General features: G+C 34.0%; 1 protein-coding gene across 4 annotated transcripts; it reads left to right on the top strand.

Moving 5' to 3' along the window:
* Positions 1 to 369: 369 nt before the first annotated feature.
* Positions 370 to 13,764, top strand: LOC141563401 (putative inhibitor of apoptosis). 4 transcript variants are annotated; one of them, XM_074304413.1, is made up of 10 exons: positions 452 to 522; positions 3,198 to 3,250; positions 4,361 to 5,262; positions 5,364 to 5,463; positions 7,792 to 7,870; positions 9,176 to 9,224; positions 9,592 to 9,822; positions 11,606 to 11,860; positions 13,125 to 13,166; positions 13,255 to 13,764. In XM_074304413.1, exons 3-10 carry the CDS (start codon positions 4,362 to 4,364, stop codon positions 13,446 to 13,448), a joined length of 1,851 nt encoding a protein of 616 aa, XP_074160514.1. In that variant the 5' UTR covers positions 452 to 522; positions 3,198 to 3,250; position 4,361; the 3' UTR covers positions 13,449 to 13,764. The 4 variants fall into 4 exon arrangements, with proteins under 4 accessions (XP_074160515.1, XP_074160513.1, XP_074160516.1 ...); XM_074304414.1 differs by having other exon boundaries at positions 370 to 522; positions 3,198 to 5,262; positions 9,610 to 9,822; XM_074304412.1 differs by having other exon boundaries at positions 370 to 522; positions 3,198 to 5,262.
* Positions 13,765 to 14,017: the final 253 nt, after the last annotated feature.

Here is a 14,017-nt window from a genome sequence, read left to right as displayed (position 1 = left end):
TAATCTTAGCTTGATTGGGGCCAGAAGTGAAAAAAAAAATTTTAATCCCATAATTTAAAAGAAAATTATTCTGGGTTTTTTATACTAAAGGTCTGAAAAAGTGGTGAGTTAAAATGGAAAACTAATGTTTTAACCCAAAGCATATTTTTATAGAGGGGAAGAGAAAAAAGAGGGCTCTTCTCGTCATAGGAAGCAATGACCTCTTATCACAGTACTTCTGCTATACTATTTATGACTGTTGAACATTGTGGAGAGTCAGGAAATACTAAGTGGTTTAGTGTCACGGAATTCCCCTGGTGGGTCTGCTGAGTAAGGGGAAGTCTTCAGTGGTTTCTGCCCTAGGAGTTCCCCTACAATGAGGAAAGCACCTCATTCAAAGGTCGGGGGGCGGGCTAAAGGAGGGAGGAACTGAGATGACTTTAAAAGTCTCCTTTCTGAACAGTGCCGGGCCCTTTGCCGTGGTCAGTGGCTCTATCAGCCATCAGAGAAGAGTAATTAACTTTCCTTGCTTGGGAAAAGCAGGTCGGTGCCAATTTGAGTCGTGTAAGATTGTCATTCTTCATGTCTTTAGCGGGAGTGTCTGAGGGCGATGAAGGCAGAAGTCTGGAAGGGAGGGTTCCACCTGGTGCTGACTCATTACCCTAATTCAGGGGTCGGGGAGCGCCGCGGACTCCGGAACGGATTAGCTAAATTTGAACAGTTCAAACAATCCCGGCCGCAGCACGGGGAAGGGGGAGGAGGGGGTGGTTTGTGCGCGTACCGCCGCCGTAAATCCTTCCGACTAAAGGTTCTTTCCCTTAAAACTTCCACAGCCTCTGAATCTTCTTCCGGAGGGTCAGCGTTTGCCAGGAATAGATGAAAGAGGGTGAAGAGGTTAATGATTCGAAAGCTTATTGCGCATGTGCCGAATGTGTATTTGTGCTGGGTGTTGTGGATGTGAAGGAGAGGGAGGAGTTTGACAACTGAATTCTGAAAGGGGGGAAAGTAGGAGAAACAGCCGGGCCTTTCTGAAAGGAAAGTGAGGGAAGACGTAAGATGCGTGGAGCCGCTGGTGAAGGGCTAGAGTAAAAACCAGAGTGGGCTCTGTATTGGATCCTGAAAGCATCAAAAAAAAACAACCCATAGGATTTTTGGAGGAGATCAATGACATGATCAGAGTATTAGTTTGGCAATTGTGTGGAAAAACAGATTGGAGTGAGGGGCTCCGAGACAGGGATCCCTGCCCCCGTCAGTTACACAGCCAGTGCTTGTGAGAGGGACTTGAACCCAAGTGTTCCTTGGTGTCAATCCTCCGCCCACTAGGATAGGCTGACTCTCTGCAAAGGCTGAAGTGGTTTGCATTTTGTTTTCTAGGTTTTGAGAAGCCATGACTGAAGTTTTGAATTAAGGGAATAAAATGATCAAAGCAGAAAGTTTGCCTGGAGCATATTGATAGAATTAAAAGAAATTTGAGAGAAACTAATAATTAGGGGAGTTTCAGAAGTCTAGGTGTGAATGAAGATATTGTGAATGAAAATATTGGTAATTGGGTAGGAGGTGAATTCTGAAAGTTTTATTTGCCAGATGCTGGTACTATGAACATAGACACAAGGAGATTCAGTTTGGGAATAAAAGTTGATGGACATGGTTTGGATATCTAGAAAAAAACTAGCAAATAATGGTTGGACACTCTAGAATGGAGCCTGAGACAAGTGGCCAAGGATGGAAATGCCAACTTGGAACTCATTTTACCAGCATGATTATCCACAAAGAAATGCATGAAATCTGAGAAAAAAACACAGGCTTTTCGTGCTGATCTTAATATAATATTTTAGATTGGCTCTAAAAAACAGGCTATTCTGTATGTGTGTGTAAAGACACTGACTTTCAGTAAGGTCTTTGCTCTAAATTTTTGCCAATTCAGAAACATATTTGCCTTGTATTATTGATTACTCAACACCACAGGAAGAATTAACATTTGGATAATCCATGTTAAAGTGAAGGACCATCTTCTATTGAGGCATCATTATGCAGGGTGTCTGTGTAACTGATGCTTAGTATGGGAAAGCAGTAGAGCAGAGAGCAGAGGGAAGGAGAGGATATATTCAAAAAGGAAATTATACAATACTGTCTTTTATCTTAGTATTAAAAATTGATAGGGAGGAGGAAGTAGCATAGCTATGCAAGTATCTTTCTCCCATCTATAGGAAGGCTGCTGGATTGACAAAAACTGATTACATAACTACTTAAATTAGTCCCTCTGGACTGAAGTAACTCAAAGGCATAAAAATGTAAAGTATGCAATTATCTCTTTTGATCTCCCCCCTCCACCCCATATCCCTTAGAAAGCATTCCTCCATATGAACTTTCTTTCCTACCTCCAGCACCCGGGACTTTTGTCCTATTCTGCTTAGTTACAAAATTCTTTTTCTCATTTTCAATATTTCATTTTGGGATTGTTCTGTAGACTAAAGGATTAGTTCAGGCAAGTCACATTACTTGAATTACTGCTTAGCCATTCTACAATTGTTAAAATTAATATCTAATTCAAAAAAAGATTTTTGGGGGAATAGGGCGAAAAAAAAAACACCTTAGAATTAGTTTTGATAAGAAAACTTTTTAACCTGTTGCCTCTTCTTTGCAAACTCCAGAAACTTGTTAATAAGTTCCTTCATATATCAGTCAAGGTAAATTATTTGATAGGGATAGAATCAGACCTGTCGTTTTATTGATATAGACTCACCCCAAGGAGTTCTCTCCTCAATCGATGAGGATCAGAATTTTTTCTGAATTTTTACTACATCACCGAGTAGTTAAACTTGCCCAGGGTCACACAGCTAGTATTTGTCATAGATAGAACTTGAATCTACTTAAGTTTCGAGGCCTCTTTCAAGTATTTAATACTGAGACTGAATAAGGGAATATATAATAAGGAAATAAGGGGAGTCTTCAGTAATGGTAATAAAGAGTTGATGCACCTGTATATTTTCCCATTCTTATGACTAGTAATGCATATCTTTATGATGGTCCAAAAAAAGCAAAATCAGTTCATATGATATTAGGTCATATAATGGAATTAATATTACATCTATGTTGAAAAGGAATTTGCATGGCATTTTTAAAAAGTTGTATTTATAAGTTTATAATATAAAAATTATATTTTGTTATTAATCCCTATGAATACTTTGCATTCTAAAATTATTTTTTTTCCCTAACAGATTTTGCAGGAAGAAGAAAGAACCTTCTCTTTTTTTTCCCCCCATTTTTTTCTGTGGACCAAAAATACCAAAATGGAGACCTAAACCTTTACAAGGGACAAAGTCTAAACTTGGGGAGGTAGTTTTGTGCATAAGTAAATAATTAAAATTATTGGCACCTAATGATTGTTAAATTTTGAAACACGATTCATTGATAGTCTAACAAAATTGATTATCTCATTTTGGCCTAAGTGATCATATTAAGGACATCAGTGTACAACAATAATCCTTTGAAGATTACCCAGTGCTATCAGCTAAAAATGAATTCTTTAGAGCAAGGGATTAATCTCAAATTTTTTGTGAAGTTAACTAAATCTTTAAGACAGACATGTGTCATGTTAAAAAAGATTTGTGACTGGCATGAAAAGTTAAAAGAAAGTAGGGAAGAAGTCAGTAGTGATACATGAAATAGTTGTCTAAACACCTGTAAGACCAATGAAGACCACAGAATGAAGGAATTCTAGAATTGGAAAGGACCTCAGAGGTTGCTTAATCCAACTCCTATACAGTAGATAAATTCCTAAGGGATCATGTGACTCAAATAACTCACACAAAGCAACTGAATTCTGCTTCCTGGTAACAGCTTTAAGATATTGTCTGATCAACATCAATTACATTAAGACTAGGAGATGCTGAAAGGGTCTGAGATTTATCACTCACATAGTCATAGTAAGAGTGATAGATGAAAGATGGATTTACTTTTTAAAAACAAAACATGAATGGGGCTGGTATAAATATGATGTATTTTGTAAATCTGGCATTTTTATTTTCAAGAAAAGTTTGACAAAATAGAAGTATTTCTTGACTATAGAGAGCTGTGTAAGCAAAACTATTAAATTGGATAACAATTTAAGGCTGGTAGTATGTTGCCTCTGTAATTAGAAATAATATATGTTTCTCAGTATCTGAGGGCCAGAAACACTATACACCTCTCTCCAAAGGTTATCTTAGCTTTAAAACCATTAAGTTTCTATAATGGCACATATTCTAATTTCAAAGTTAGATCCTTTTTGAAAGTATGTAAATAAAGTCTCTACCATAATAAACTTTAGAATATCTCTATTAAATATTTGGCATGGAAAATTACAAAGAATTTAATTTCCAGGTTTTTAGCTTCGTATTAGGATGCACAAAACTACCTCCCCAGAGGAAGACTTGTCCCGTTTTTGCTCCCAAAATCTCATGAACATATTAGAAAAGAGCATGTTCTTATTAAATATGAATACCAGTAACCTATGTGAATTGAAATATGACTTTTCTTGCGAACTCTACAGAATGTCTACATATTCTACTTTCCCAGTCAATGTTCCAATCTCAGAAAGGAGTCTTGCTCGGGCTGGATTTTATTACACGGGTGTGAATGACAGAGTTAAATGTTTCTGTTGTGGCTTAATGCTGGATAATTGGAAACAAGGAGACAATGCTATTGACAAACATAAACAGCTTTATCCCAGCTGTGCATTTATTCAGAATTTGATTGCTGTTAACCTGGGATCTTCTCAGTCCACATTTTCTTCTTCACTGAATAATGCCACACGTTCATTATCTTCCAGTTCAGGACAGAGTGGATATTTCAGTGGTTCTTATTGCAGTTTCCCACTGGAGCCAGTGACTTCCAGAGCAGTTGAGGACTTGTCCCCTTTGAATGCCAACCCCTATAGTTATTCAATGAGTACTGAGGATGCCAGAATTCTAACTTATCAGACATGGCCATTGACATTTCTGTCACCATTAGATCTGGCAAGAGCTGGTTTTTACTACATAGGACCTGGAGACATGGTAGCTTGCTTTGCTTGTGGTGGGAAACTGAGTAATTGGGAGCCAAAAGATGATGCCATGTCAGAACATCGAAGACATTTTCCTAACTGTCCTTTCCTGGAGAATCATACCCAAGAAACATCAAGATTCAGTGTTTCTAATCTGAGCATGCAAACCCATGCAGCCCGTATGAAAACCTTTGTGACCTGGCCACCTCAAATTCCAGTCCATCCAGAGCAGCTTGCAAGTGCTGGCTTTTATTATGTAGGTAAGAAACCTAAAGCAGTAGATGAAATATTCATCATAGCTCTTAGCCATTAAGTTTTCATTTAACTTGTACACATTCAATTTTTGGCTCACTTTTGTTAGGTTGCAATGATGATGTCAAATGCTTTTGCTGTGATGGTGGATTGCGGTGTTGGGAATCTGGAGATGATCCTTGGGTGGAACATGCCAAATGGTTTCCAAGGTAATTATCTTTAGTTCTGCCTTGTAGAGTTCTATGAGAATGGTTGTTTAAATGGACAAATGAGGACCTTCATGTTCTCTAATACAAACTGGTGCCTCTCTACTACATAGTTTTTTCCTTCAGTCTCTGATTATTGTCCTTTACAGGTAATGAGCTACTTGAGAACTTGAGGGACTGATTTTTGTCTTTCTTTGTATCCTTAGCACTTAGTACTGTGCCTAGCACATACATGGTGACTGACTGCTTACCAGAATTCCTAGTGTTGGTTGATCAGTTGATTCAATTTCTTTAGCTCCAGATTTCAAACTACTATGGCACCCTACTTTGGAGTAGATCTCATTTTCTGCTTTATTTACACCTTGCCATTTGTCATAAGCTCCCTAAACTCCCCTCCATACTTCAAAACTTTTGTCTTCTCTCATTCTCTTATTTTCCCTCATTTCCCTTTTTGTGCTCTCAAGGACAAAATCCTCTTTGACAAGTCTGACCCCTTCCTACTTATGGCTTTGATCATATATCTTCTTGTTTTGGTCATTTTTATCTTCAATTTCAATTTCTTTCCCTTCTGCTAATAGAATGTCAGCTTTGTGAGTACTTTTTTCTTTCCCAACCCCCTCTTAACTTTTTCTCCCTCTCAAACTATTGATAACACTACTATTATCATGGCTATTCAGGCTCCAAACATCAATTGATTATCATTCTACTGTACACAACCCTATCCATTTGGTTGCCAAATTCACATGCTAGCCCCCTCATTCCTCACTCTGTCACAATTATACCCATCATTCATTGCCACTCAAGTTCAGTTCCTGATATTTTAAAATATTCTTAAGAATTCTACCAGTCAGGATATGACATATATACAAAATAAGTAGGATCTGAGATGTAGAGGTGGAAAGAATCTTGGAATCAATTTAGTTTAAATCCACCTCAAAGCTGAATTAAGTTGAGGACCATAGAAATGTAATACTTTATTTGAGGTTACACAGGTAGTAAAGTGGCAGAAGCAGGATTCAAATTCAGGTCCTCTGACTCCAGAGCTCTTTTTATTCTACTGACACAAGCTCAAATGTGATGAGAGTTTAATCTGATAGAAAACTTTTGGGGGGGCATTTTCAGTTAGATGGTATCAATAGACTTGAACCTTGATAGAAAACAAAGATTCTGAAAGGTAGAGATGGAGAGAAATGTAATTCAGGTTTGGGGATGGAATTGTGTGAAGTATTTCCTACTGGGTCTTCCTGCTTCCATTAACTCATAACATTTATTATTAAATGCCTATAATTTACTAGGCACTACTAAGGTTGCAAAGAGAAAAGACAATCTCTTGAGCTATTCATAATCAACTTTCCCATCTATTTTTCATATAACTGCCAAAATATTCTTAATTTGAAAATCTGATTATATTGCCTCTTTGTATCAAGTTTTTCAAGTTTTCTTGCTTGCTTTTGGTATAAAATGAATTTATGTCCCTTCACAAAGTAATTTCATCTTTAGTTAAGTGATCTCATTTTTTCTTGTAACACATTTTTTGGTTCTTTTGCACCTACCACCTTTAACTCATCATTTATTTGTATATTATCTTAAGACTTCCTACTAGATTGTAATAGGTCAGGAATGTAGTTATTTTTCATCTTTGAATCTCAGTGCCTTTTTAAACACAACGAGGAAAAGGAAAACCAACTGAGAAGTGATTTGGCATTTAGGAAGTTGCTACAGACTTTTGAGAAGGTTGTTTCATTAAGCAAACGTAATTAAGAAAACTAATTCTCAGCTTTAGGGATTTGGTTATTCATATTATTCCAAGTATAGACTAAAAGGCCTAATGATTCTGAATACTCCTGGTTTGGACCATTGGTTACTTGACGTTAAGGTGTGTACATTCATGTTATTTTAAAAAAATTGCATACAATTAGTCCCCAGCTTCACTTTTATTAAGGCCTTGGGAGGTTTTAGGTTTCTCCACACTAGAGCATCTATCCCTTTCCTGATTTCCTGCCCTAGCCCACTTTTTCAGACAGGCTACAACCAGCTGTATTCTCTCCTAACAGTTCACTAAACCCAGTACTGCACACAATAACATTACCTTCCACTTTATACTCCTTATACCTTTAGAATCAGGATCAAATTAATTCTGCCTTTGCTTCTGGAAAGATGTCAATCAACTCTCAAAATTGTATTATCTCTCATTACTAGAATATAAGCTCCTTGAAGACAGTCTTTTTGCTTTTTATCTGTATCCTCAGGGCTTAGCACAATATTTTATATATAATAAGTGTTAATAATTAATTGCTCCTTCATACATTAATTTCTTCATTAATATTTTAGGTGTGAGTACTTAATCGAAATAAAGGGACAACAGTTCATCAATCAAATTCAGGCTAGTTATCCTCATCTTCTTGAACAGGTATAATTAAGTTTTTATAATTTTCACTAATGTCTTGGGTTTCCTCTGATGATTTTAGGAAGTCCAATTTCAGCTACTCTTAAGGAAAAAAATCCAAAAGTCAGCATTGTTACTATATAGTATGCTGGTCTTGGGAGTCTGGAAGAAATAGATTCACCTCTTCCCCTTTGATAATAGCAATTTAAACATGAGCAAATCAAGGCCCTTGACTTGTTACCTCAGGCAAAATTGTACTTATTGCTGGTTGTGTTCTACAGTATTTCCACACAAATGAAATAAAAAAAACTTTGGCCTGAAGTTGATGTTTCCTTTATAAGTATTTTTTGTTCTTACAGAAAAAGTTGATAAACTGTAAATTTATGTTATTTAATAATAGCTAGTGTGTATATGTGTGTATTACATATATGCAAATATTTGTAACATACTTTACATGTGGATGTTATTCTATTTCTACCTCAATCCTGTGAGATAGGTAGGTGCTCTGTTTTACAGATGAGAAAATTGAAACCAAGAGGTTAAATGACTTGTCTGGAATCACATAGCTAAGTGTCAAGTTGGATTTCAATTTAGCTGTTCCTGATTCTAGGAACTACAGACTATCCACTATCTTACTTAGCTGAAATACAGCAACTAATATTTACATAGTAAGCATTTTTTCCTATTATATGGATAAGAAAAACTGGTCATAAGGCTAAATGAAAAAACAGCCAAAAAGTGTCAGATGAGACTTTTACCTATCTTCTGACTATGATTCATGTTCTAGTTTGTCATGAGCCTGGAAAATAGTTTTGTGGCTATAATATATATATATATATATATATATATATATATATATATATTTTTTTTTTTTTTTCCCCTTCATTTTTGTGTGGGGGGGAAATATTTAGCAAAACAGACAAAATGAATAGTCAAACTATATAAACATTTTAAGATGGGATAAGAAATCTTTTTGCTTTTTTACCTATCCTTCCTGGAAAATCAGCTTTTATTAAGTGACATAGTAGTTGTGCTTCTTATAAAGGTGACCCAGTGATTGTTTCTTATATTTATTAAAATATTTGTGGAAGGCATACGATAAATATATATATCAGCTTTGGTTATAGCCACAAGGAGAAAATCATAATATTTTTAAAGATCTTAAGTTGGATTATAAAATATAAATGAAATATTTTAGTGTCTTATTTGTGGTTTTAAAAATACATGTAATTTTGCTAATGTTAGCATGATAATATGTACCAAGCAATTATTTTTGCAATTGGAAAGTATATTTAATATTTTTACTTACATTATCTTTTTATCCCACAGCTGCTATCTACATCAGATACTCCAGTGGATGAAAGTGCTGAGCTACCAAGTACGTACAATGATAATATTACTTTAAATTTAAATAGCATGAAAGAAAACATGTAAAGAAAGGGTTTACAAGATTATAAAAATAAGTTCATGAAACACAAAATTGAAGGAAACTATAAAATAAAGTGTTTTCCTTCTCCCATTTACTATTTAAAATAATAAAAGTATGCTGGATATTTGGGAAATGGGGCTTTTTTAGTATTCTTTTTTATTTACTAAACTGAATTATTTGTAATTTAATAAATCAAAAATTAATGTATAAAATGTATATAATTCTGATTTATATATTTTAAAACATTTTTATATCATTGCAAATTATGGCATTTAAAAATTATTTTAATTTTCATAAAATACTTCTTTCTAAATAGTTTATTTTGGACCAGCAGAAAACCATTCAGAAGATGAAGTCATTATGAATACATTTGTTGTCAGAGCAGCTTTGGAAATGGGCTTTAATAGAAGACTAATAAAACAGACAATTCAGAATAAAATCTTAACTGGAGAAAACTACAAAACAATCAGTGATCTTGTATCAGATTTACTTAAGGGAGAAGATGAAGCAAAGGAAGAGGAAAAAGAAGCTAAAGAAATAGAATCAGGTATATATGAACTACTAGTTATATAGCTAATTGATTTTAGTCAAGCTCTATGTTCTTAACACATGTAATAATTGCTTTCTGGACTTGAAAACGTATTCCTTCTCTCCTATGATATTCATGCAGAAATTAAGTATAAATGTTGTTTTTGATTATTTGGTATGTCACTGAACATTTAATTGAAAGTCAACTTACATATACATATCTTGTTCCAGTCCTATCTTTCTGGATAATCTTTCTTTCCCCTGTATTACTTTTTATTCCTAAAATATATACAAAGCTGAAAGTTTAGCTTCCATATCTGTAAAATGTTTGATTTGGACCAGATCAGCAGTTCTCAAAGGGCAGTCCAGTCTGTGGATTCTTAAAAAAAGGATCCCCATGACCATTTATGCATTTTGTGGAGAATTACTTGCATTAGGTACTAAGAAAGATTTAGTTAAGATAGGGCTCTAATGAGGCTCATTCTCTACTAAATATAATGATAATACCTTGAATTTAAATAATTCATTACACCATAAGTTTAATGGAAATTATTTTATTTCATACAATAGCCTTTTGTATCAGTTATTTGTGTAGATCTCATCTTCTCAGGCTTTATGTTACTCACAGTAGTAGAAAGTAAAGGACATATTACTAGTTGAAATTTCAGAAGGGGAAAAATGAATTGCCAACTCAGATATGAGATAAATTTGAATGGATTTTAAAGGATGGATAAAAATTTTTAAGAATTGGGGCACATGTGGGAGATGACAATCAAAGGGAGCAGTCTAAAGGTATAGGAACAAGAAAATGAGATCTTATGGAAAGGATCGTTAATGTGGTTTTATTTTGCTGCATGCAATGTAAATATGTGGACAAATCTAGTACAAGATAGGGTTGAAAAGATAGGTCCTAATCATATTGAAGAGGGCCTCAAATATGCTAGGCTTAGAATTTGAACTTTAGTTGGTGGTCTACAGGGAATCAAGAAAGGTTGTAAATAGGTTGATATGACCAAAACTTTATATAAGATTAATATAGTATAGTGGATAGGACACTGCACTCAGTCAGAAAGACCTATATTCAAAATTGTCAGGCATTTACTAGATATGTCACTGGGTAAGTCACTTAACCTTAACTTACCACGTTCCTCATTTATAAAATGAAAACACTGAACTCAAGGTCCTCTTTAAGGTTTCTTCTATTTCTAAGGTTTCTTCTAGCCTAAATCTATAATCCTATAATATATTAGGGGACAGACCTAATATGAGTCTATTTTAGCAGCCAAGAAGACGACTTTATTAGGATGATGTCAATGAAAATAGAGAAATATTGAAAATGACTATGAATTAAATTGGGAAGGTAAAATTAAAAGAACTAAGAATCCATGGAGATGGAATAGTTGATAACATCAAGGTTTAAACATCCCATATTAGGTCAATAGTATTACTGATGAAGAAGTTTAAAAAATGTTTTAAATGAAATATATTAAAACTTTATTTTTTATATTATGAATTTCATGGTACTGTTGAAATATAAGTTATGGTTGTCTATTATATCTGTTATTTTGTTCTATTCTTGAAATCTGAATTTCATTATATCCATGTACATCTATCAATTTCATCATACCTATTTCTGCTTATTTTATATTTTCATTGTGGAGACTACATAAAAAACTTTCATTATCTTGTCAGTTGTAATTCTTAAGATTATGCAACAACTAAAAAAAATTAAATGAAACATTGAAGATCTGTGATTATAGTTAATATGTTTAAATCTAATTTATTTTTCTTTTTCAATAAAGATGACTTATCATTAATTCGGAAGAATAGAATGGCACTGTTTCAACATTTGACCTGTGTGCATCCTGTTCTGGATAGCCTATTGATTGCCACTGTGATCAATGAACAAGAATACGATGTTATTAAACAAAAAGCACAGATATCTTTGCAAGTCAGAGAACTGATTGATACCATTTTAGTTAAAGGAAATGTTGCGGCCAATATATTTAAAAAATGTCTCAGAGATGTTGATCCAGTCTTACATGAGAATTTGTTTGGTGAGTTTACTAGCTAAAAACATAGATCTTTGGCCATATATATTATCTGTGATCAATTTAACCCAAGTAATAGACAGTAGTTTAAGTATTACTTGTGGGCAAGATTAAAAAATCTTATTCCCTTTATGGTTTATTTGAATATTAAATATTTATGATATATGATATTCAACTTGAATCTCAGTTGTTACACTTTGGAGAAATGATGATTCCACTGTACCCTACCCATACCTGAATTATTCTATTAAGTTCTGGGTAGATACCACATTTTTAGGAAGGGCATAAATGAGCCAGAGAATATTCAGATGATCAACTTGGAAGAATACAAAGAATGTTTAGCTAGAAAATTTATATTATCTATCTTTTCCTCCTTCCTTCCACAAAGTCACTCGGTCAACAAATATTTATTAAGCATATACTAACTATGTGCCAGGCACTGTGCTAAATTATGCTGGGGAAAGCCAACTCTTATAACAAAGAATAAAAAAAGGGGGGAATACAGTTCAGCAAAACCAAACAATCCATCAAAAAAAAAAATGCTGATATTATGTAGTGTTACACAATCCTAGTCCTGGAACCTCTGCAAAGATAGAGGGGATGGTCCTTTTTTAGAGAAGATTTAAGAAAGACATGATAGTTGCCTTTGTTATTGAAAGATGATCTTCAATGATGGACAGAAATAACTATACCCAGAGAAGGAACACTGGGAAGCGAATGTAAATTGTTAGCACTACTGTCTATCTAACCAGGTTACTTATACCTTCGGAAGCTAATAATTAATGTGCAACAAGAAAAAGGTATTTACACACATATATTGTATCTAGGTTATATTGTAACACATGTAAAATGTATGGGATTACCTGCCATGGGGGGGGGGGGAGGGAGTGGAGGGAGGGAGGGGATAATTTGGAAAAATGAATTAAAAAAAAAAAAAAAAAGAAAGATGATCTTGTGGAAGAGGGATTAGATTTGACTATCAAAGCAAAACAAAAAAACTATGGGTAGGAAGTGAGGAAGATTTAGGTTCAATGTAAAAAGACTTTGTAATAAATAGAATTATCTAAAAGTAGAATAGGATATGCAATGGAGATACTGGGTACCCTCAATTTTTCTTATAAGAAAAATCACTTCTATTATTTGTAGGTTAGGCTAGATGAACTCTGAAGTTTCTTCCAGCTAGAATAGTCTGTGAAGATCTGCTCTGTGGCTTCTATTTTAACAAGATCTTTAAGGTGGTAATTTTTTTTTCATTTTTTTCCTCCCCCAGTGGAAAAGAACATCAAATATATTCCAGCACCAGATGTTTCAGGTAAAATGATGTTAGTTAAAATGAACATTATTGATCTTTTTTCTTATTTTAATGTGAAAAAATAATTTCATTATTTTTTTCTTTGTAGACTTGTCAGTAGAAGAACAGTTGAGGCGATTACAAGAAGAAAGAACATGCAAAGTTTGTATGGACAAAGAAGTATCAGTTGTCTTTATTCCCTGTGGACACCTAGTAGTTTGCAAAGAATGTTCACCTTCTCTAAGAAAATGCCCTATTTGTAGAAGTACAATCAAGGGTACAGTTCGTACATTTATTTCATAAAGAAAAATAATCTTCCCAACTTTTATAGCTAAGGGATTTGAAATATCTTAAAACTTCAAAGGCAAAGATTGTTATTTATATCTGATTAATGAATGTCTATTGCCTCTCTCCCACCAAAAATAAATTATCACATTGAATTTACTACTCTTTGTCATAAGAAATTTATTGGGAGAATAGGGAGTTGGGAAAATGCAGGAGATGTCACAGTTTACTCCTGAATAAAGAAATATAAAATATTAGAAGTATTGTATTAATTTCATGCTTCACAGGTATGCAATTTGTAAATAAACTTTTGAGAGTTTTTATAACTGAAAAATGCAGTTTTTCATAATTTTTGCACTAAATTTTCTCTGTAAAATGAGAAATGAAACATGGTATTGGTAAAAGTTTCATATGTAATGAATCTATGATGAGTAATGCAGTAATCGAAAAAGACTACTTTGGTCTACAAACTGTCAATATGATCAATTTCCATGCTATGCTTTCTAGCCCTCAATGCCATTATCTGATGTGATATTCCCTTGGTTTGTGCAATCTAAAAATTGGATTGGAATGTCATATAAGACAAT

This window comes from Sminthopsis crassicaudata, chromosome 3 (genome assembly GCF_048593235.1).
Source record: "Sminthopsis crassicaudata isolate SCR6 chromosome 3, ASM4859323v1, whole genome shotgun sequence".
NCBI lineage: Eukaryota > Metazoa > Chordata > Mammalia > Dasyuromorphia > Dasyuridae > Sminthopsis > Sminthopsis crassicaudata.
The sequence above is the reverse complement of the archived record's forward strand: the minus strand, read 5'-3'. Positions and strand labels throughout refer to the sequence as shown.